Source organism: Lepisma saccharinum, chromosome 20 (genome assembly GCF_977018435.1).
Source record: "Lepisma saccharinum chromosome 20, izLepSacc3.1, whole genome shotgun sequence".
Classification (NCBI taxonomy): domain Eukaryota; kingdom Metazoa; phylum Arthropoda; class Insecta; order Zygentoma; family Lepismatidae; genus Lepisma; species Lepisma saccharinum.
The window spans coordinates 18,806,016-18,828,239 of NC_139248.1; the positions used below are offsets into that span (position 1 = coordinate 18,806,016).

Here is a 22,224-nt window from a genome sequence, read left to right on the forward strand (position 1 = left end):
ATTTACACAATCATAATTGTTTATTGATACATAGATAACTAAGACAGTACAAGTGCATGGGTTTCAGTTTTTAATAGCAGTGTATTTAGGGGTTCATAACTGTTATTATCCATGCCTTCCACACTCATTCTTTTCTGGCACTGGTACTGATTACGAGCATTAGCGACTTATTTTATTTGCTAGCATTTCGGAATGACATTCGAATCTAACAACTAAATATTTAAATCACGGAAGATCTAACACACTGGCCTTAAAGTTCCAAAAGTAAGACGTACAAAGTAGTTGTAGATGTGATAAAGATATAGCCCATGAAGAGTGCAACACACATATCTTTGCCGTTGCGCACGTAACAATTTTCGTTTCGTCTCCCTCTCTCTTAGCATCACGTGTTCTACGCTGCCCGCCAACGCTGCCCGCCAACCTGCTCGCGGTTCACACCTTTCGGCAGGGACGATAATGTGGCAATATAGCACGGCGTAGTGGTTGCTTCTTTCATGCAGTGCATGTTCATTGGCTAGCTAGTAACTAGTGTTGCCAACTGTAATAATGAAGCACTATTTCTGTCACGGAAGGAGAAAGGCAGTTAAAGTGACGGTGAGTTTTGTTGGATTGGAAGCACCATAGTTTTATTTTATACTAAGTATTTGACCTGTTTGACGTTGTGTGTATGTGAAGGTGTGTGTTTGTTAATGAACGTTAAATTCCATAATGCCTCCAGTTTTGTCAAAGTTGAAATCAAAAACCTTGCATAGCCAAGCTCGAGAAAATTCACAAACTGTTCATATTTCATAATTTTGGAATTGTTCAAAAGAAATAAATGATGTGGCTCCATGAACATTTCAACTCTTGGCTCTGGCACGTGTTCTTGTAGAAATTGCATAGAGGAGGCTGTCATTTTTGCTGCCTAATGCGATGCATATTGTTTTCTGTGTTAAAATTGCCATGCTTTGATGGGTGACAAGTTCATAGCAAAAAAAAGCCGCACATATTATCGTCTAAGGCCAATATATATACTTGTTATTGTTGTGGAAGTCGGGATCGTTTGTAAATGTACAACAAAGGCAGCCGACTGTCGCCGATTACAGAGAGGCAATAATACTGCTTAAGGAGGAGTGTTGTGGTCGAATTGTCGCGGTTTGACACGTTCGCATGTTATTAGTTCTCAAAGCAGTGGTAGTGTCGGTCGTGTATTATCTGTCGTTGCAGTTCCGTACCAGTGTAGACGGGTTTTGGGAGTGAACAGTTAGAACGCCACCAGTGCATTAATGCAATGGAAAATAATAAAGTGTTTATTTTGTTTGAAATCACTCAAATAAGGAATCACTAGGAAGAAGTCTTCTTTGCAGCATTTTTGGTAATTGTACGTATGTGTTAGTCCATATTTTGCGAATTTTAAGTCCATATGTATGTAGCTACATACAAAGCCACTTGTTAGTACAAATTAATCCTAGTCCTGGTATAATGCATGACGTTTAAAACTCAACGTTAGATAGACCTGAATTTTCTAATTTTCTTGTACGTAACAGCTGTGCATCGGCGCACTGCAGCGATTTTTTCTATCTGCTCCAATAGCAACACTGCTTCTTGAGTTGTGTCGCGCATCGCACGGCAGAAATATATGTGTTGGGCTCTATGTACCATCACGATTACATACATGATAATGTACGCGTATGTTATGTTTGCATGAGCACTTGAACACTCATGTATATGTTCTAAATTATGTACATATTACATGCACACACACACACACACACACATATTTATTCGAAAAAATCCTTCTTTGATGTTCGAGTATATACACACAATTTACTCTGACACGACGTCTTTCACGTCTGATAACTTTTTTAGATAGTTGGTAACACTGACTCCTAAGGTGTTCCACGGATTGCGTTGAACACAATTGCTGTGCGTGTTGCATCAAACTGGCAGCTAAGGGGCTGTTGGCCACTATGTTGGCCGAAAATGTTCACTGCGCTGTGCGAACACCCTGATGCAAGCGGTAATACTTCTTGCATTCGGCACCAGAGCGCAGCATATACAAGGCATGATTAAGGGGACTCGAGACGGTCTGGACGGTCTGCACTACATAGTTGCACAATGTAGAATTTAATTTTAATTATTTCACTTGATATCGTCGTTAAGTGCATTGTGCGTCGCTGTGTAGCGTTCAATTGCTTGACCCACAGTGAGATTTTTTTTTCTGGTTAATATGTAGAGCCAGTCATCATTCAGGAGCGAGTTCGTGTGCAAATGTATCTATTGAAAACAATACTAGTTAGTGATTTGCCGGAATAGGTGACTAAAGAACACACACTAAACATGTACATTAGGGTGTATCGAAAAAAACTTTTTTTCGAAATGTTAAGGTGGCTAGTGCGGAAAAGTGGCCATTTGTGACCAAAAACATGTCTGATTTTTTTCAGATTTTTTGGAGGTCGTTTAGGTGGCGCGCATCGACCTTGAAGTTTTGATAGTGATTTGGTTATGCAACACGCACAACAATTACACAAAAATGTCATTATTTGGCTATTTCATGACTTTTTTTCTGCATTATGGTCATTTATTGTTTTGTTTATGACAAATATGTTACATTCGTGCCTTAGGGGTGGTTTCGTATGCTGTTTACGTATGCTTTTGGTCAAAAATTGTCAATTTGAGGCTAAAAACTCCATTTTTTCTATTGATGGTTTATAATTGGTTTCGACTTTGTGTTTTATTCGAAAGTTTTCTTTGCCAACCAAGACTTCTTATTTCTGGGTTTTGGTCGGTTATTAAAGCCAGCAGGAGATTTTCAGGATGGGCGAAGAATGCGTTTTGTTGAATGACCCTATTAATCAGATCTCTCAAGTGGTGTGGGAGAAATCGGTCCGTCAGTTATCGATGGTTCCTTCTTGATCCCAAACCACACCGGTGCGTACACCTTCATTATGTAGTATGTGTGGTTTGGGTAGGAACCATCGATAACTGACGGACCCGACACCTCTGGAATTTGATCCACTTGTCCCGATTTCACTATCAAAACTTCAAGGTCGATGCGCGCCACCTAAACGACATCCAAAAAATCTGAAAAAAATCAGACGTGTTTTTGGTCACAAATGGCCACTTTTCCGCACTAGCCACCTTAACATTTCGAAAAAAAGTTTTTTTCGATACACCCTAATGTACATTATTTAGCCACTTATTCGGGCAAATCAGTAAGTAGTCTTGTTTGCAATAGATACATTTACAAAATATATAAATATATCTAAAAGAGACTTGTTATTCTTTTTTCATAGGACAGTTCTTGTAATTAATCAATTCAATGAGCAATGTCACATTGACTGACACTTCAATCATAAGCATCGCAACCGAGTTATTATGGGCGAGGGGATATTCCGTATAATACCCAAAAATCTTACGTACACAAAATACATTTTTTCTAGACTGGACGCGTCCTCCCCTCTGTCCCGCTAACAATGCACTTGCTTCCAATGCTGAACGAATGTCGTTAGTTAACATATATGGTCGGTGTAATAGAAAGTAGATTGCGAAGTATGGTAGTCTTGCGTTGTACATACCTGAGATTGCATGTTATACTAATTAGTTTGCACTAGCCATTACTAATTGTAAATTACGTAATTAAAAGGATGTTAGTTGAATAATAAATTTTGTATTACTTCAAATATAGCGTGATTTTTGGAAGAAAATTGTTGAAAATAAGTTTAACTGTTATTCTCAGTTTTTCAATTGAAGATGAAGTTACAAGGGAGAGGAGTAAATCTCCATTGATTATAACATTTTTATTGTGAACACCCGTATGTGAACCGCACGCGACGCCACTGATTACATAGGTTCTCAAAAAGAGCGAAACGTTTCAAGAAAGTGAGACATAGGAAGAAGAAAAAATATATTACACGAAGAGGTAGGAAGGAGGAGGAATAGAGATAGTGAGTTGGAAGAGTGAGTGAGAGAGGTTATCAGAGAGAGAGAAGGTGAGAAATAGAAGTTAGACACAGAGAGACAATAGAAGAAAAGAAAGAAAAGCAGGAAAGAGAGTGAGAAACAGAGAGAGAAATAAATTTGGGAAACAGGACATGCAGGACAGAGATAAAATGAGACAAACGGAAGAAGCGAGAGAGAGAGAGGGGGAGAGAAAATAGAAGAAAGAGAGATAGAAGGAGACATAAAGATAAAATGATGGAAGCAGAAGAAACAAAAGACATACAATGAGAGAAAGAGCAAACAGGAGAAGTAAGTAGATAGAGAATGGGAGAATAGAATAAGTAAGTAGAGATAGAGCATTAGAGAAGAGGAGAAGTAAGTAGATAGAGAATGGGAGAATAGAATAAGTAAGTAGAGATAGAGCATTAGAGAAGAGGAGAAGTAAGTAGATAGAGAATGAGAGAACAGGAGAAGTAAGAAAAATAGAGAAATAGAAGAAGCAAGAGTGAGAAAGAGAGAAACAGATGAAGCAAGAGTGAGGAAGAGAGAAATAAAATATGCAAGTGTGAGAAAGGGAGCAATAGAAGAAGCAAGTGTGAGAAAGAGAGAAATAGAAGAAGCAAGAGTGAGAAAGAGAGAAACAGAAAAAGCAAGCGTGAGGAAGAGAGAAATAGAAGAAGCAAGAGTGAGAAAGAGAGAAATAGAAGAAGCAAGAGGGAGAAAGAGAGAAATAGAAGAAGCAAGAGTGAGAAAGAGAGAATTAGAAGAAGCAAGTGTGAGAAAGAGAGAAATAGAAGAAGCAAGAGTGAGAAAGAGAGAAATAGAAGAAGCAAGTGTGCGAAAGAGAGAAATAGAAGAAGCAAGAGTGAGAAAGAGAGAAATAGAAGAAGAGGCAAGTGTAAGAGAGAGAGATATAGAAGGAGCAAGAGTGAGGAAGAGAGAAATAGAAGAAACAAGTGTGAGAAAGAGGGAAATAGAAGAAGTAAGAGAGTGAATGGAAATAAGAAAAGAATCGACAAAGAGAGAGAAATGAGAGATATGGAAGAACTAAGAGATATAGATATAGAAGAAGCAAGAGAGAAGGGGAAAAATGAAAAATATAAGAAATGAAACCGACATAGTGAGAGAGAATGAGAGATTTGAAAAAAAATCACCGAAAAGACGAAACACGACGAGTTTCGGTGTCCACGAACTAGTGGTTAACTATGCCATCTTCATATCAAACCTAGGGAGCCTCAAAAATGAACATAAACGTTACGAAAGCACAAGCCACCATTGACCTCTACGACAAAATAGCCTTTCCAAGGATACGCTAGGACGTGTAAATCAACTTGTCCGTTTAAACAGTTGACTCTTGAAACATTGCTATCCACGTGCGGGTAGTTATGCGGCCAAAGACTGCAGTTTCTGGAACATTCTAGAAAAAAGGACACCGGACACGTGCCAGCAAGCGACTACTAACCTACTTCTTTCCGCAAACACACCAGTATCTAAATGGTTTGACGGCTTCGTCTCAAGGGTCGTTCTAAGATCATTCAATCGATAGAAGGCAAATAAATGCCAAAGGTAATGTACATAGAGAGAAAGGATTAAGCAAATTAGCGACTTTCATATATTTTCTTTGTCTAAGAAGTCACCAGTTGTAGTCTGTTAACCGTAAAAGAATGCTAGATGCTCGACTCCACCGTGTATCGAACCCGAGACCCTTTAGTTACAAGACGACGATGACTCTACACCACATGAGTGCATGCAATATAGCCACAGGTTCTAATGGTCACTTGGTTTGATTCATTGATTGATTTGTTGTTTAAAGTCCACTTTATACACAGATAGGCAAATCGGGACTGGACCTATAATTTAAAATGCGATCCGAACCATTGTGCAATGTGCCTCCAATAGGAATCGAACCCGGGACCTCTTGATTTACCAGATGACGACGTTAGCACTACGCCATCGGGGAGGCCCTAGGTCACTTTGCTCTCACACATTTGTACACACAGATATATTCATTCTCTTCTATAAAGGGTGTCCACAAAGACGGCTGTCCGTAGAAATGTTTCTAAGGCAGTCAAAATCAAAGTATTGTTTTCTATTTCGAAATATTACTTCCCCTTCCTATTTCTTGGGTAAATCGTGACGAAGAGGATGAGTGATGAAATGATGATGGGACAAACACAATGATGCACATCTATGCCTTGACAAGGGTTCGAACCTGGGGGCCTCTAGTTTCGTAGCGAGTTACGCTATGCACTCCGCCACGGAGACTGGTTCGAGGAGCGAAAAATTTAAAGAGAGAGAGAGAAAATAAACATTACATAAACAGGTGGAAAGAAGGAGAAGCAATGATTCAGAAGGTAGAATAAAAAGTAAAGGAGAGAGAGAGAAGGAAAATAGATATTACATAAGCAGGTGGAAAGAAGGAGAAGCAATGAATCAGAAGGTGGAATAAAAAATAATGGGGAGAGAGAGAGAGAAATGGAAAATAGATATGACATAAACAGGTAGAAAGAAGGAGAAGCAGTGAATCAGAAGGTAGAATAAAAGGTAAAGGGGAGAGAGAGAGAGAGAGAGAGAGAGAGAGAAATGGAAAATAGATATGACATAAATAGGTAGAAAGAAGGAGAAGCAGTGAATCAGAAGGTAGAATAAAAGGTAAAAGGGAGAGAGAGAGAGAGAGAGAGAAGATAAATTGATATTACAAACAAATAGAAAGAGGGAGAAGTAGTTTTAGTGAGATGGAAGGACGAATTCAAGGTGAAAAATGGACACTATGTCATTATTTCTCCCCTTTCTTCCACTTCTAAATTTTCCGTAACCTCTCTCTTATTGTTTCTAGTAAATCTTTCGTTTTCCTTTCTTCGTTCCGTCCTTCATATCTTTCCTTATTATCGTCTTGTATTTTAATGGTCACGTTTCTTACCGCTCTAGCAAGGAAAAGGTAAACCCTCTGGCCATGTCGTCGAATTTTCACCCCGAAGGGAGAGTGGGCGATGCAATCAGCTGCTTGCCATGCAATCCTGCCCCTGTGTTGCCAAAACTGTGCGATGTTTTTAAACACATCGTCGTCACTCACTTTCAGTCAGTGCCAAATGCTCGTGGCATCATGATGGAGAAAACCGTACACTCTGGCAGAAGCGAAGGAGAAAACAAATGACTGTCTACTTTGGCTCGCTAGTTGGCAGCGGTCTTTCGCTTCATGGCGCGACAGTAACAAAACACGACCATGAAAATGAAGGATGAACTGATGAAATAGCTAAGAGATGAAACATGTACACGGATGTAGAACCTTTTAAAGGATTCGTGCTGAAACCATAGCAGTTTACTAATCTCTAACCACGAAAGGCAGTGAAATTAAGACCTACAGACAAATTTGTAAACATGATCTGATTGAAACATGATTCCGAGAATTAGAAACTTAAATTACAAACAAAATCCATGCTCGGGGCAATAAGGTTTCCGATTCGTTAGCAAGCAATGGTACAAAAGCTGAACACAAGTAAAATTAATATCGCAGAATACAAGTTGCTGAACTCAGTGAAGTGAGCGAAACCTCCCAGGATAATCAAATATTTAACCTAGAACTCGTACTTTCAATTTCCATAGGTTGTGGCCGTTTTCACTTCGCATTCTGTAGCTATCTTTTGTTTTATTAATTAAAGTGGCTTTCTGCAATATTGTTGATAGGAAACATGTAGCAATAAAACATTCCTGCCTTAGACTGAAATACTCTCGCGGGAATTTCCTTTGTTGGAGAGTCGAAACTATAAGAACAATGCTTTGAATGCGTGCGATCTTTTTCATCTGCGCTTTTGCGCTTTTCATAAATTAATTATTAGAGTAATCAGTAGCATGCACACCCGGGGAGATAGGAGGTGAATATCCGTCGTTATCTTTCTCTCTCTTTACAACTATCAATACTTTGATGTGATGGTTAAAATATCTCTATTCCACTAATAAAGTTACATCTTCGCACTATAATGTATAACGTCACTATCATAAAAACTATATTCTGCTTCGTGGATGTGTATTTTAAAGCAATAATAACAATATTTTCACTGATTTGCTCTTCTCTAAACTTTTCAATGGTTCTGCCTCCCTTTCTTCTTCTCTTTACCTCTCTTTCTCTCTATTTTCTTTTCCCCTCTATTTCTATCTCTTCCATTCTGCTGCATAAAAGTTTATTTATATTTCCTTACAATCAGTTGCGTTACAATATTCCTCTCATTCTCTCTCCCCCTGTCTCTCTTTCTCTTCTCACAATATCTCTCTCTCTCTCTCTCTCTCTCTCTCTCTCTCTCTCTCTCTCTCTTACCTGTCTTCTTTCTCTTGTCTCTTTCCACTTCACTTTCTTTCTGTTTATGTCTTCTCCTCTCTTTTATCTTTCCACTATCACTTTCTCTCTTTCTTTTCCTCTCCCTCTCTGTTTATCTGCCTTACCACATATTATCTCTCTCTCTCTTTCCCCTCTGGTTCACTCACCCTCTCTCTCGCTCTCTCTTTTCCCTCTTTTCTCGTTCTCTCTCTCACACACACTTCAATATCTTCTCTCCCCCTCTTTCTTTGTCACTCTTTCCTATCTTTGTCATTCTCTCTTACTCCTCTCGCTTCCATATTTTGTCTCTATCCTGTTTCTTTACCCTCTCACTCTCTTTATTCTTCTAGTTGCCTTCTCTCATACTCCCCTCTGTAGCTCTCACACTCTTTCCTCTCCATTCCTTTCTCATTTTTGCCTCCCTAGTTATTTCTCTCTGTGCTCCTTGTCTCTAATTCCATTGTGTGAAATATGTTCCGAATGCATCTACAATGACGTACTGCCACTTCTACCAGGCCATTCAATCCATTCAATTTCCTGTTTCCTACTCTTTTAATTCCAGGCATATTACAGCCCCGTAATGTCCTTTCCACTCTTAATCGCCTTAACTGTTGAGATCACATTGTTAAATTTAGGTTGACTTTAATGAACCTCATTGTCGGCCTCTTTAAGCTAGAAGGATGTTTTCAGACATTTCGAATTCTTCTCAGACTTCCAGGAAATCCTTGAAATAAATGCGGCCCAGAATGAGTTCGTTCACCTCACATAAGCATCCCTCCATTGTTTACAACTGCTTGGGAAATATATGGAGGGTCCTGCTGGGAAGAAACTACTTAACACGCTTCTTTTGTAGGGCATCGCGAGAGAGGAAAATGGGATGTTTCCTGTGAAGGTATTATGATAATCGATTTCAGAATATCATCAAATGTTCCATCTTTCTCAAGTGAACGCTGTGTATTTATTTGCTTGTTTCGGTCTTTGATGGAGCCTGTTTTTCCAATAATATACTGCCTACATGTTTGTTTTCATTTGCAAAGCTGCTTATCATTCAAGAATTCGCTAGGTACTTTAAAATGAAATCATGAAGAAGGAAATGCAACCGAGGACAGAGATTAAGGTTAAAGGAATACAGAGAGATGTTCGAGAGTAGAGAAGGAAATTTTACAGTAGAATGCGAGAAAGAGATGTACGACCGTAGATAAAGTTGATTGATTGGGTTCATTTTTCTTCGCTTTTCTGACACTTGTGGATAATCACGAAGATAAGGTTGGTTCATAATGTGATAAAATTGATGAAGGGTCACTCATAAAAAAAAACACTGGGCCCAGGCAGGGATTAGAATCCGGGACCCAACTCCGCCATGGATGTTGGCAACCGTATAGAAGGGAATTATAGAGGAGTGAATGCGAGAGGGAACGAAAATAATCATAAAAGTAGAGAGAGAGGAAAAATCGAGAAGGTGAGATAGTGAAAGAGGTGGAAACAGAAAGTGAAAGAGGAAGAGAAAGAGAAAGAAAAATAAAGATATAAATAGAATGAGAGAAGCATGGTAAAACAGAGAAACTGAGAGAGAAGTAGAGGCAGAGAAAGAGGGAAAATAATTAGAGCAAGAAAAGTAAGGAAAAAAGCGAAGAGAAAAAAGGAACAGGAAAGAGAGAGATAGTGTCTATAGAGGTAAGAAAAATAAAAGGGGACAGAGTAAGAAAGAAAGAGAGAGAGAGAGGAAAGGAAATGGTGAGAAATAGCGAAGAGGAATATACAACTAGAGAGAGATAGGAACGGGCAAAGAGAGAGAATGTAAGAGTGGAGTAGAGAAAGTGAAAGAGGGAGAGAGAGAAAGAGAATGGGGAGAGAATGAGATCGAAAAGGGTAGAGAACTAGAGAGTGAGAGTGAGCAAATCAAGAAATAGAGAAACTGAGAGATGAGTATCAATAGTTAGAGAGAAGAGAGTTTCGTTTCCAAATCAGTTACCTTCGGCATCAGATTTCTTGCAAGAACTCCCTACCACTTCCCTGAAAGTAATATCAAACAAATAATATTTGCTTTTCACCTTTCTTTCAATTGTTTTTTTGAGGAAGTATACCGTATTCTATTGCATCACCAGTTTCCCCATTCGAGACTGGGATCAGCCAATCAGAACCAACATTCAATCATGCCGTTCAAACTTTGAGATTACATTATGGGAACAAAATAAAACATAATATTGCTCTACTTTATTCTCTGGCTTTGCTTTGTGAACATTATTGGAATATTTATGAACTCCACTAAGAGTAATGAAATACCGAATGAAAGAAACAGGACTTGATTCTGTTAAAGCTGTTGTGAACGTGAATAGATTTTCTAGTAAGAACGACTGAAAATTATTACTCGAATATTAACTTACACTGCACACGTTTCTTAATACCATACTAGTGAGAAGAGACCTAATTCACTTCCTTGTACAGCATATTTACAAAGGATGCAAAGGATTGTAATATACGTGGATATCAAGGAATTTTTAATATTCTTTTTCCCCCAAGTTTTTTTTATATATTATATTTATCAAATCAGTATTTTCCTCACTAATGCAATCACCTCTTTTTATTACTCTCAATACAGCGCATTCTGATTTTTCCATATATTTTCTCTCTGAATTCATAATTTCATATTTTTTCTTTGCAGGTTGAATGGAATGTTGCAGAGAGAATGCTGTCTTGAGAAGAAGGCAAATATAAATAAGAGAGTTTGAATAGCCATCTGTGTTGGGAAGAAGACACTAATTATGCTGGGGTCCATGAGTTAAAGGTAAAATAAAATTTGAACGGATAATTTTCCAGTGTTGAGAGATGGAAACGTTGAATCTGTAAGTACTGTTCGTGTTATTAGGAGGAACATTGTATCTCCAAGTTCGGCAAAGGTTCGTAGACGAGCGCATTAAATCAACAAGTATTTGCGTGTGTGGAGAGCAAACGGTCCAATCCGCAAGTGGTTACATAGTCGAGAGTAAACGGTCCAATCCGCAAGTGGTTGCACGTGACGAAGCAGAGGAAGCTATCCAATCCGGAAGTGGTTGCAAGGGTCGAACGAGAGGAAACGGTACAGTCCGCAAGTGATTACACGCGTCAAGAGGAAATCGTTCAATCCGAAAGTTGATTGCACATGCAGACTTACTTCGGACCAACGTTGATATTAATCTACAAGGATTAAGTAATTAAAAATAACAAATGTCAAAGCGAGAAGAGCGGCAACACTTTAACAAACATAACACTGTAACAGAAAGAACAATAGATAATTCGAAGTAAGAAAAAAGCAGTGTAAAAACTCGATTCAGATTCCAAGTCATGAAACTGCGAGACAATGCAAACATGGCGTATCTAGGTGAAAACATGGAACAGAACAACACTGCCATCTTTTGGACAGCGAACGAAGATAACTTGACAGAGTCCAATGTTCTGAGAGGAAGCACGTGCGATGACTTAGCAACTGAAGACTTGGGTCCACAGCGGGATCCATTGTTCATTGTCATCCCGATCACGATCATGTACTTGTTAATATTTCTCACAGGACTAGTGGGAAATGTTATTACTTGTCTTGTGATCATGAGGAACAGGTATATGCACACGCCGACCAACTATTACCTTGTCAATTTGGCTGTGTCAGACTTGTTGCTACTGGTGACCGGTATGCCACAGGAAGTGTACTCAATCTGGTCACGGTATCCTTACATTTTCGGTGAACCGTTCTGCGTTCTGCGAGGACTAGTTTCGGAGACTTCGGCCAACGCGACCGTTTTAACGGTCACCGCCTTCACCGTAGAACGGTACGTGGCAATCTGCCATCCTCTGAGGTGCCACACCGGGTCAAAGCTGACGAGGGCCTTCAGGTTCGTCCTGCTCATATGGGTGCTCGCCATATGCTTCGCGATACCGCAAGCGCTCCAGTTCGGACTGGTGTTCAGGAGACCTTGCTTTGGCCCCGATGCAGGGCAGGAAATTGCCGCGTGCGTGGTGAAGAGGATTCTCATCCAGCACTCCTTCGAGATTTCCTCCTGCATGTTCTTCCTGGTTCCAATGACCGTCATCACGGTGCTCTACGTTCTGATTGGTTTTCGTCTGAAGAGGTCCAGCATCACGGCCAGGAAGTGCACTGTCCTGAGCAGGGGAGAAGAGGGCAGCGGGAGGAAGCAAATCCTGACTCCACCGGGGTCAAGACCTGTTGTGAAGATGTTAGGTAAGTGTCCTGTACAGGGTGTACCAGAAGTGATAGCCCAAAATGAAACGGTGAAAAGTAGTAGCAAGAAAGTCTCAGTAAACACTGGGTCGTGAACGAACTGCTTGCGAGATAATTGCGAATGTATAGATAAGGTCCGCCACTGAGTTGATTGTTTGTACCTCCTTGCGCACTCCTAGGTTCCTTTGTTTAAAACTGAACACTGCCGAACATGTAACATACTGTACAGTACAATACTCTTTAGTAATAAAAGTAACAGTAATGTCTAGCGAGGTGAACCTTCTAATTCTGCAATCTTTTAATACGGTAGGACTATGGCATCTCACACGTAAAAAGCACACCATGTTTACAGATAATTTTTGCTTCTACTATCGTGTACTTCTCACCGTTTCAGTTTGCGCTATCACTTCTGGTACACCCTGTGTATTATGCATGTGTATTTTCTGGAGCCTTAAGGGCCTCCCCGATGGCCTAGTGGTAGCGTCGTCGCCTTGTAATCAAGGGGTCCCGGGTTCGAGGCACATAGTGGTTCGAATGCCACTTTAAACTGTAAGTCCAGTCCCGATTAGCCTTACTGTGCTTAATGTGGACTTATAACACCAAATAAATCCAATCAAACCAATCTAGAGCCTTGCGTTACGGTCTAAGGTTTCCGTCCAAGGACAGTTACCTAGAGACTTATTGGGGCGTTGTAATTCCTTACAACTCTATTTTCTCAAGCTATTTAAAACAAGGGGTGGAAACTGCAGTTGCAAAATTTTACAATTAGATTGTTCATTAGGTCAACACAATTTCAATACTTTATTCCAATCCCACATTTTATTAACTGTGCTTGATCTCCTTTGTGTTCTCTCGAAGCAAGACCAGGAAAGTTGACTTTCTCTTGTTAAACAAAGCTTAACATTAAGAGACCATAGGGCAGGGGCAAAAAGTGGCGGGCAACCAAGTAATATAATGAAATGAATAACTGTTGATTTTATTATTTAATTAATGCAAAAATGTTTACTAAAACGGGTTTGGACCAGTAAGGATGCATAGTATTACAGTGTTACTTTCTAAAATAGATCATAGATGTCACCACTTATGTCATGCTTTTCGTAATTTTGTTTCTCAATTATTCTTTCCAATATATCAAATATTCACTGCCATGTTTTGCATGTAGTTTATTGCAAAATAATTTATAACATGTGATACATTGTGCTTTCTTCCGTAAACTGTATTATAAATATACGGGACTATTTTATGTAAATATCTGTGGCATTTCTTTCCTTATGGAAGAGAGAATTCCAAAAACTACGTTATGGAATCGTTGGTATAAATATCATTCATGTGTAAATCATTCAGAGGAAAAGATAACCAGGAAACAAGCACACTTAACTTTCGCAACAACCTATGTAATCGTTCCTTCTTCTTTACTCATACTGTGTAAATACAAAACGCCTAATCCGCACGGTTACTGGTGCTATAGTGTAAATTATACAAATCTAGCCGCTAACTAGTCTTGCACAACCTACCGTTGCGCTTGCGCAGAACATTGTTAAAAGTCTCTGAGGGTGGATAATGCTCAGCGCACATAATTTTTGGATGCGCAGAACGCAGAAATAGCTTATCTTTGTGTCTATCAAGATTTTCTATGCGCAAAATCGTAGAACTCTTTAAGAGTAAAGGAAAATACTACGTAAGCATACAGAAGACTCATAATTGCTGTTGACAGTTCGGAATAGCGTGTTTAAGATCTTGGGGGGAGAATTGATTGATTGATTTGGTGTTTTAAGTTTAAGACTGGACCTACAGTTTAAAGTGGGATCCGAACCACTTGTGCCTCCACCGGGTATCGAACCCGGGACCCCTTGATTACAAGGCGACGACGCTACCACTTCGCATTCGGGGAGGTCTTTGGGGGGGAAGAGATCAAAGGTTCAATTCAATGAATGTATCATAAATTATATCAAGTCTTGTGGTATGACTTGAGGGTATACATGGAGTCCATATACCGGGTGCTTCAGATAAAAATGAGGGGTTACAAACATTTATTTCAAGTAAAGTATTGAACTTAGGTTAATGAAATCAGTCCAGAACGAACGACGAACGCAAGCAGTTTTTTGTACACCTACAAATGTTCAATGTGTGCACCACGGGTGACAGTCACACATCGACACAATAGTCTAGTTATTATCTAACATGCATCAACATTGGCCTGCCGATAGCGCCCATCGCTGCGATGATGGGGCTGCAATTGCAATATCACGTGGCATCGGTGAGACGAATACCCTGTCTTTGATAAAACACCACAAAAAGTCACATGGTCTAAGATTCGGTGACCTTGGGGATCAAAACATTGCATGTGAGTGATGTGAGTGATTTGAGTGTTACCTAGCGGCAGGGATACGAATTCTCAGTTGAACAAAACAGACACGCATAAACTGTTGCTCGTTTGTTCTGGACTGGTTTCATTGACGTAAGTTCAAAATAATTTTTTGTAACCACTCAATTATTTCTGAAACAACCTGTATTTCAGTAGGCAAAACTTTATATATAAAAAGGCCAGATTAGCGAAAAGTATGATAAAATATAGCACATATTATCATAGCTGAGAGCATAAAATATACAAACATCTAGCGGACGATATCATAAAAAATAACTTTAAAATAAAAATATGTGTTATAAAACGTGTTTTCAATAAAGGTCGGTAGGAATGAAATAGGGAAATGTAATTTAGACTGACAAGGTTAGTGGAACGTTGACAATAGAGACCACATTCAAACCATAATTTGGTTAGTTCTCCCACACACGCCAGTTTGAGTGTGAACTGAAATAATGTAAAGGCGTTTTCTAGGGTGTCATGAATACCTTTCAAGCGTTCGGTTTCTTTGCAACAGGTAGATTGTGTGACGGAATGATGAAACTCAATTTTCGATCTTTCAACTTTTCCTCGGGCATAGCTTCCAATGAGATCGTAATGAACTAATGGCCGGTAACACCTTCGCTCTTCCACTCTAGAAAACAGGAAATTGAAGCAAAAACGATCGCCTGGAGGGGGCTGAATTAAAAATTAATGGGTGAAGTGAAATGGGAAAATGCCATCCGAGAGCTAGGATTATGAAAAGCAGAAGATTGCAGCGAGGTTTCTTGTGATTTCGAGTAATTTAATTCCTTTTAAGAGACTTTGCTGTAACTATGTCAGAAACCGAAATGAAAGACGGGGGGAGGGGGTGGGGGGACAAGGCTGGCGTGATGTAATTAAACCAGTTCCAGTTTCGTTCCTCGAAGAAACTAAGGCTCTTCCAGATTTAAGAAAGTCAGTGTGTCAGGTGTATTAAACAGGTCGATATTATTAAAAAAAAAAACATTATTTGTCCCTTTCTATAAAAGCGTAGGAATTAGCTCAAAACCAAGTCAAAATTTGAAAGAAACAAAAATAAAAATGTCATATCAACACTCTCACAGAAGAGCTGGACTGCGTTTCCTTCATGACAATCAAAAATTATCATCGAGAATGTTCGAAAAGGCAGTTTACTGTACCTAGGTATCGGTACCGGATCTACAAATCTTGCCCCGCCGCAAAATATTACCAAAGCCCCCCTCTACCTACCCCCTCTCTCTCTTTCACACACACACACACATGTGGAGGGTGATGTAATATATGACACTGTTTTCTCACACCTGGAAAATGCAGTCCTAACTTTTTCCTGATTAAAGATAGGTTGAAGAAACCTTCAGCGCTGCATTTCCCGTGACATTCTAGCCTGATATGAATGTAGTGTGACTGCCACGCGGGAACCCGAGGTGCGTGATCTATACCGCGTTTGTTAGAACCTGTCCCGTTTCCCGCGCTAGCGATCGCTCGACAGTTTCGGTGCCAATGAGAAACGAGGAAAAAATCGTCTGCTGGGCAGCGAGGAGCGAATGGAAGCCAGAAGAGAGGCGCTTACGTAGACGCTGTTGCGACGTTGCGTATTTTAATTGGCTGCCTGGCTTTGACTTTCCCCAGCACGGAGAAAAGACAGGGACCAGCTAGCGCCGGAACCGGGACAGGTTGTAACAAACGCGGTATAAGGTTGGAATTTTTACGGCTTTGTCCTCGTTTAAAGCTGCTCTACGGCCCACTCAGCCTGAAATCAAATAGTACCAGGGCGGTAAAGGCGGTACTGATCACATCATCTCCAAGATGGCTGACATCGAAAATATGTGGGGCCCACATACCCTGAATGTGCCTTCTTGCACGGTGCTATATGCACAGGGAACTTTAACTTTACATGTTCCTGTTGTATTCGATTCTGCACCCCTGTGTAACTACGTTTATTTTTTCCATACGCATATACGAACCCTCTACTATGTCAATGGCCGAGTGCCCTCTAAAGGCGGCTTACTTGTCTCCGCCCCCCCCCCCTCGCGCTGCGGGGTTTTGCTGTTTGTAGATCCGGCACTGCTATGTATAAGTGTATAAGTTAACTCATGTGGCTGGTTGTATTGTTTTGTGTGTTTTCTGTTGTTTGTAGAGTAGAGTGGTGCAATGTGCGTTTCTCGCTCGAGCGGCAAATAGTTCGCAAGGGCAACGACAGATGGCACACAGAATTGATTGTTCTTCCGCTCGAGCGAAAAACGACCGAACTCGAACCCTATTAGTAAACGTATTTCCGTAATTTGTCTATGGTAGTGAACCCTCAAATATGGATCGTGAAGTAAAAGACGAAGTGAAATTGAAAAAAAAGTGAACTTAATCATCATCTCCATGTTAAAATGCAGTTTTGTGTATCTTACCGAGGTACGTGAAAATGAAATAGATGATTATGGGCTGAAACTGTTTATGCTGACATTTTATGTTTTTCTTTATGTTATTTTATTGTCACATTGAAATTATGTTCCATTGAATGTTAACACTGCATTTTATTATTTCGCAGAATATGATTATCCTTTCCGGTAAGTGAACAATGATGTACACGTACTTCTTGCACTGTGATACGACTATAACACAATTAAGCCTTGTTTCCATGATATGAAAAACTGAATATGCTGGCCAAGGTAGTGATTTATTTTATTTTAAAACATAAACTAAACGTAACGTTTCAACCTTCTGTACAAATGTTGTACCATTTGTACTTTGCACAGAGTCTGAAGAAGACCTTGCTAGAAGGTTGAAACGTTACGTTTAGTTTATGTTTTGGTAAATATCCGATATCGCCCGAACGGATTTCTTCAAATTTACAGGAGAAACTACTTACTGAAATCAGTTTCTGTAGCTTTGTCGAAGTTCTTGGAGGTATTTTCTTTCGCGGAAACTGAAAACTTCACCATAGAATGCTGCAGAACAAGAAATAATCACTTGATAATGTAAGGAACTTGCATTTTCTGTAAAGCGACAACATTATGCCGTTGTTTCCTGCAGATGGCGCGAGCGTCGAAAGTCACGGGGTCTCGCCAGTATTTCCAAACGTTCCTTTTTTTTTACGAGATTTTTTTTAACTATGCTTACTTAACCTAACCCAACCTAACATAACCTTGCCGGAAATGGTCCGTGCGGCTATCGTGAATGGTTTTTGGGGCTATCCGTCAATGGTTCGTGGGGCTATCATGAATGGTTTTTGGGGCTATCCGTCAATGGTTTGTGATGACATAATGAACACGAAAGTAGGTATTTTTCGGTTAAGAAGGTTGAAACGGGACGTTGTCAATCGTTCCACTACGAGCGCAGTACGACCGAGCGTGGGAGATTCGAACGAGTTTAAGCGAGCGAAAGTGGTCCAATGCAATACTCTATTGTAGAGCATGACCAACAAGCGTACATGTAGTTTCAATACTCATCTGCAAGAATAATTTAAATTCCTTCATCTTGACACAAACTCAAAAGACAAATCTCACGATGTGTCATAAGCTTTGGGAGACCATTTTGAACTTGAAAAATAAAATTATTCCCAAGAAGATTGGTTAGCAGAAGCACAATGTAACACCGAGATTATAATTATTATTACCTGTTGACAACAGGAGATCACATTTCATTTATTGTTTATGATGTATCATTTATGTGATCCATACTTTAATAAATAATAACAAAAATTTGTAATTAGGTCTAAACGATATTTCAGGAGGAGTAAACTGACTTCCTTAGGATGTCCCATTTCTGGGGTAAAAATAATATGTCTAAGAATATGTTTCAAAGACATCCCCATTTATTTACTTACAGTTTCACACACAGTACATGACGACCAATTGACGCTGAAACTGCAACAACAGCAAAAACGGTAACAAGATCAAGAAAACGAAGACAGAAGGAAATGGCAAGGAGAAAAATGCACACAGTACTTTGTTAACTAATATATGTGTCCCCTTTTTATTGGAACTGACTGTACACACAAAAAGCAACTGAGGAAGTGATGTCTTACGAGGTTTGGGAATTAATATGTAACCATACATTGAATATTGAAAACATTTGTAAGTTGGGACAATAATATTCGTCCTAAGCAATGAGGGACGCTGATACTTTGTTTTGAACTGTTGTTTTAAGTCCACTTTATGCACAGTAAGGCTAATACGGACTGGACATACAGTTTAAAGTGGGATCCGAACCACTGGGTATCGAACCTAGGACCCCTACATTACTGTTTGACCAGCGATCGGATATCTCCAGTTGGCAAAGTGCCAAGAAAAAAGGGGAAGGCAGGAGAACGCCGTTCGCGGTTGAACAGTGTTACAAATCTGCGAGGATGCTTATCCACCAGAACGTAACTAACCAAAACTGAGGGACATGCACAGAAGTAAAAGATTGTGATTATGACTTCTTTTTAATCACAACCATGCGATTTGTCCTTTTTCCAATTGAAAATAGAAGGATAGTAGGGTAAAGAATTGTAGCCAGTGATGTGCGTCTACGCGTAAACAACGATAGTCTACATTCTACACTTAGACTATTTTATACACGTAGATTACGTAATCTATGTAAACAACATGGCGAAAGGTGATAACTTAGCAAAGGGCGCCGTGGAATTAAAAGAAAATTATACTACCTATCAGTTGCTGATGTGTAAGGATAACTTTTCATACTCTTTCTTCCAAATTCGAACAATTTCTCACCTAGGAAGAAACCTAATGTAGGAAATATTCTAGTGTTTTAGGGAGAAAAGACCACTCTTGGCTCACGACTGCCATCTGTTGTTGTTTTTTTTTCATACTATTATCTTCTTCCATAGTTGATAATAGAAGAGAAGATAAATTTTGTTGTAAATAGGATTCTTTTCATTTCGTTAGGAACCAATACAGTTGAAAATGTCACTTTCCTTTCATGAAACCCTTGAAAATTAATTTTAATGCACTTTAGATTGTCTACGTAGTCTATGTAAAGTACGACCAATGTAATCTACGCGTAGATTACGTATAGACAACGCATGTAGACGTAAACTTATAGTCTACGGCACATCACTGATTCTAATACTTCTTTGTTGCAGAATGCAAGCACATTGTTCACCATCCCTTTGCACGCGCTGTGAAGTGGTTTAACACCAGAACGTTTTGACGGTCCTGCCTCCATCATTGCCAAAGCACATACAGAACTTCGCACACAAACACACTATACAGACACACACACACACACGAACAAACTTCATGTTTCTCCACTTTTTTGTTGCAAACACGCCGTCCCACGGCCAGAGCACTTCCAATATCTTATATGTCAATATTATCCGGTTGGCACCATTGATCTCTTTCCGCACGTGACACTCGCGCTTCAGAGAAGCCGTTCCGCGAACTTCCCCAATTTACAAACGGACTCTGCTACTTCGGTCATGCGCAGAAAACTCGAGAGCTCTCTGATCGCTGGTCAAACAGTACAAGGCGACGGCGTTACCACTACGCCATCGGGGAAGCCGGGACGCTGATTGGGGTGCAAGGGGTGCAAGGGTACCCACTAGGGTGCAGGGAGGTTGCTAAAATTAATCCTCTGGTTACAGCTCCGTTTAGAACCTGCGCTAGATAATATATTCAGCAACAATGCCTGTATATTCGGACCAAAGATGTTGATGCCGTACACTCTATCTTCTTTACTTACAACTAACACCACCAAAAAAAGGTGTCAGAGAGCAAGATGTTTTCCTTTCATTCCCGAATCGTCAAGAAGTTTACCGAGCCGGAGAACTCAAAGGACATAATCACAGAGAAGCTTCGTATCCATGACAACAGGAAAGCAGAGGCGAGATGTACACGTCGGGGGAGAAAAATTGACGTCAGCGGGCACTCAAGGGTGTTATAAATCCTCCTTTCCCTGTCACGGATTTGTCGGCTCAGGAAACTTCACATAAAGAGCTTTTAGGATTCAAACCATTTCCCTTGCAAGGTCAAGCGAGAAAGAAATCAGTTCGTGGTGTCGTATATTTTTTTACTCCTGGCTCTCCAGGCGCGAAAGGCATGTGATAGGTCAAGACGCTGAGACGAGGTAAACACTGCATTTCAATACAGTCCGATGGCTAGATGAAGCAGTGTTGCCAGCTATATGCATATTAACGTACCTCCAAATTTGTTTACCTTGTAAATTAATACTCTGGTCTCTCTTTAATAACGAAACATGCATTATTAAAGAAAATAAATACCTGGGTTGTAAATGAAGTAGTGGCAACACTGTCAAGAAAAGATGACAACACCATGCATATGCTATCAGGCAGTGAGTAATATCAGTTAGAGCCCATGTCGATATGTGAAGTGCCAAAAGTGGTCGGTGCAGCGGGTGCTGTTGCGTATGTACGAGGCTGAAATGAGCACCATTTTCATCACCGCCCTAAAACATGTTTGCCAAAGTAAGACGGCGATTTTGGATCACCAGACATACGGTGGAACATCAACGTTAACAATGACTTTACAAATTGAAAGGATAAGCAAAGGTAAACTGTACTGAGCACATCTCGTAATACGTTAGCAACCGATTGGGAATTTAAAGAAGCAGTGTTGCAAACTTTAGTAAAAAATAATTTCCACATTCAGTAATATTGCTCTACGTTTAAGCAATCACCTGGTGATTAGTACGATGGATTCCCAAGGATGTATTTGAAAACCGGACTAGAACTAGGATAAGTCCATCTCAAGTCAGCAGCGAACGCCCCATGATTGACTAATCTTAATACAGTTAAGTCACAAAAAGTATCGATTTTGTATAATCCAAACATTCGCTGCAATAACAAGATCTTTCGTAACAAGAAGAAAAACACCCTGGATTATTAAGAACAATATTACGACTTCTTATTAGCAAGAAAAAGCAGATAAAATACGGCTAAGAAAGACATAACTATAAGTTCTAACAATTCTCGCAATTTGGTAATTTCCAATACTTAAAATACATCCCCATTTTCGATAAGCAAGAAATGCCGATGTTTAATCTTGAATACTCGTCATCTACACTGTACAATAATTTGCACGTCTGTACCGACTCAAATTTCCTTTGGCTCGCGCTTTTCTGTAATGAATTGGCAATTACAGCTGTATAATTGCCAATAAAGCCAAACGCGCTGTACAAGACATGCGAACTCCTACGCGCAAAAAGTTGGTACAGATTCTCACCGGAAAGAAGGAAGCGAAATGCTTCATCACATTTACCGTTAAACGAAAAGGAATGTCCTGAACCGGAGGCGAAAGACCTGACGAACGATTATGCCCCACCGTCCCGTAATTACCTTTGTTAATTACGATTCCGTGTTCGTGTCATTTAAAACTGACGCGCTGAGATGTTCTACATCCGGAAAGACGACGAGTTTATGGATTGTTTCTGTGGCTTAGAGCTTCAAACAGAGGTTCATGAAAAAGT

The 22,224-nt window shown here is 39.8% G+C and overlaps 1 protein-coding gene across 1 annotated transcript in view; it reads left to right on the top strand.

The window, feature by feature from the left end:
* Positions 1–11,701: 11,701 nt before the first annotated feature.
* The window catches only part of LOC146003372 (pyrokinin-1 receptor-like), a 75,134-nt gene continuing 64,611 nt past the window's right edge, over positions 11,702–22,224 (top strand). The window contains exon 1 of the mRNA XM_083141653.1: positions 11,702–12,443. Within this exon, the coding sequence (XP_082997779.1) occupies positions 11,753–12,443 (691 nt within the window). The 5' untranslated portion in view covers positions 11,702–11,752. The remainder of the gene's footprint in view (positions 12,444–22,224) is intronic.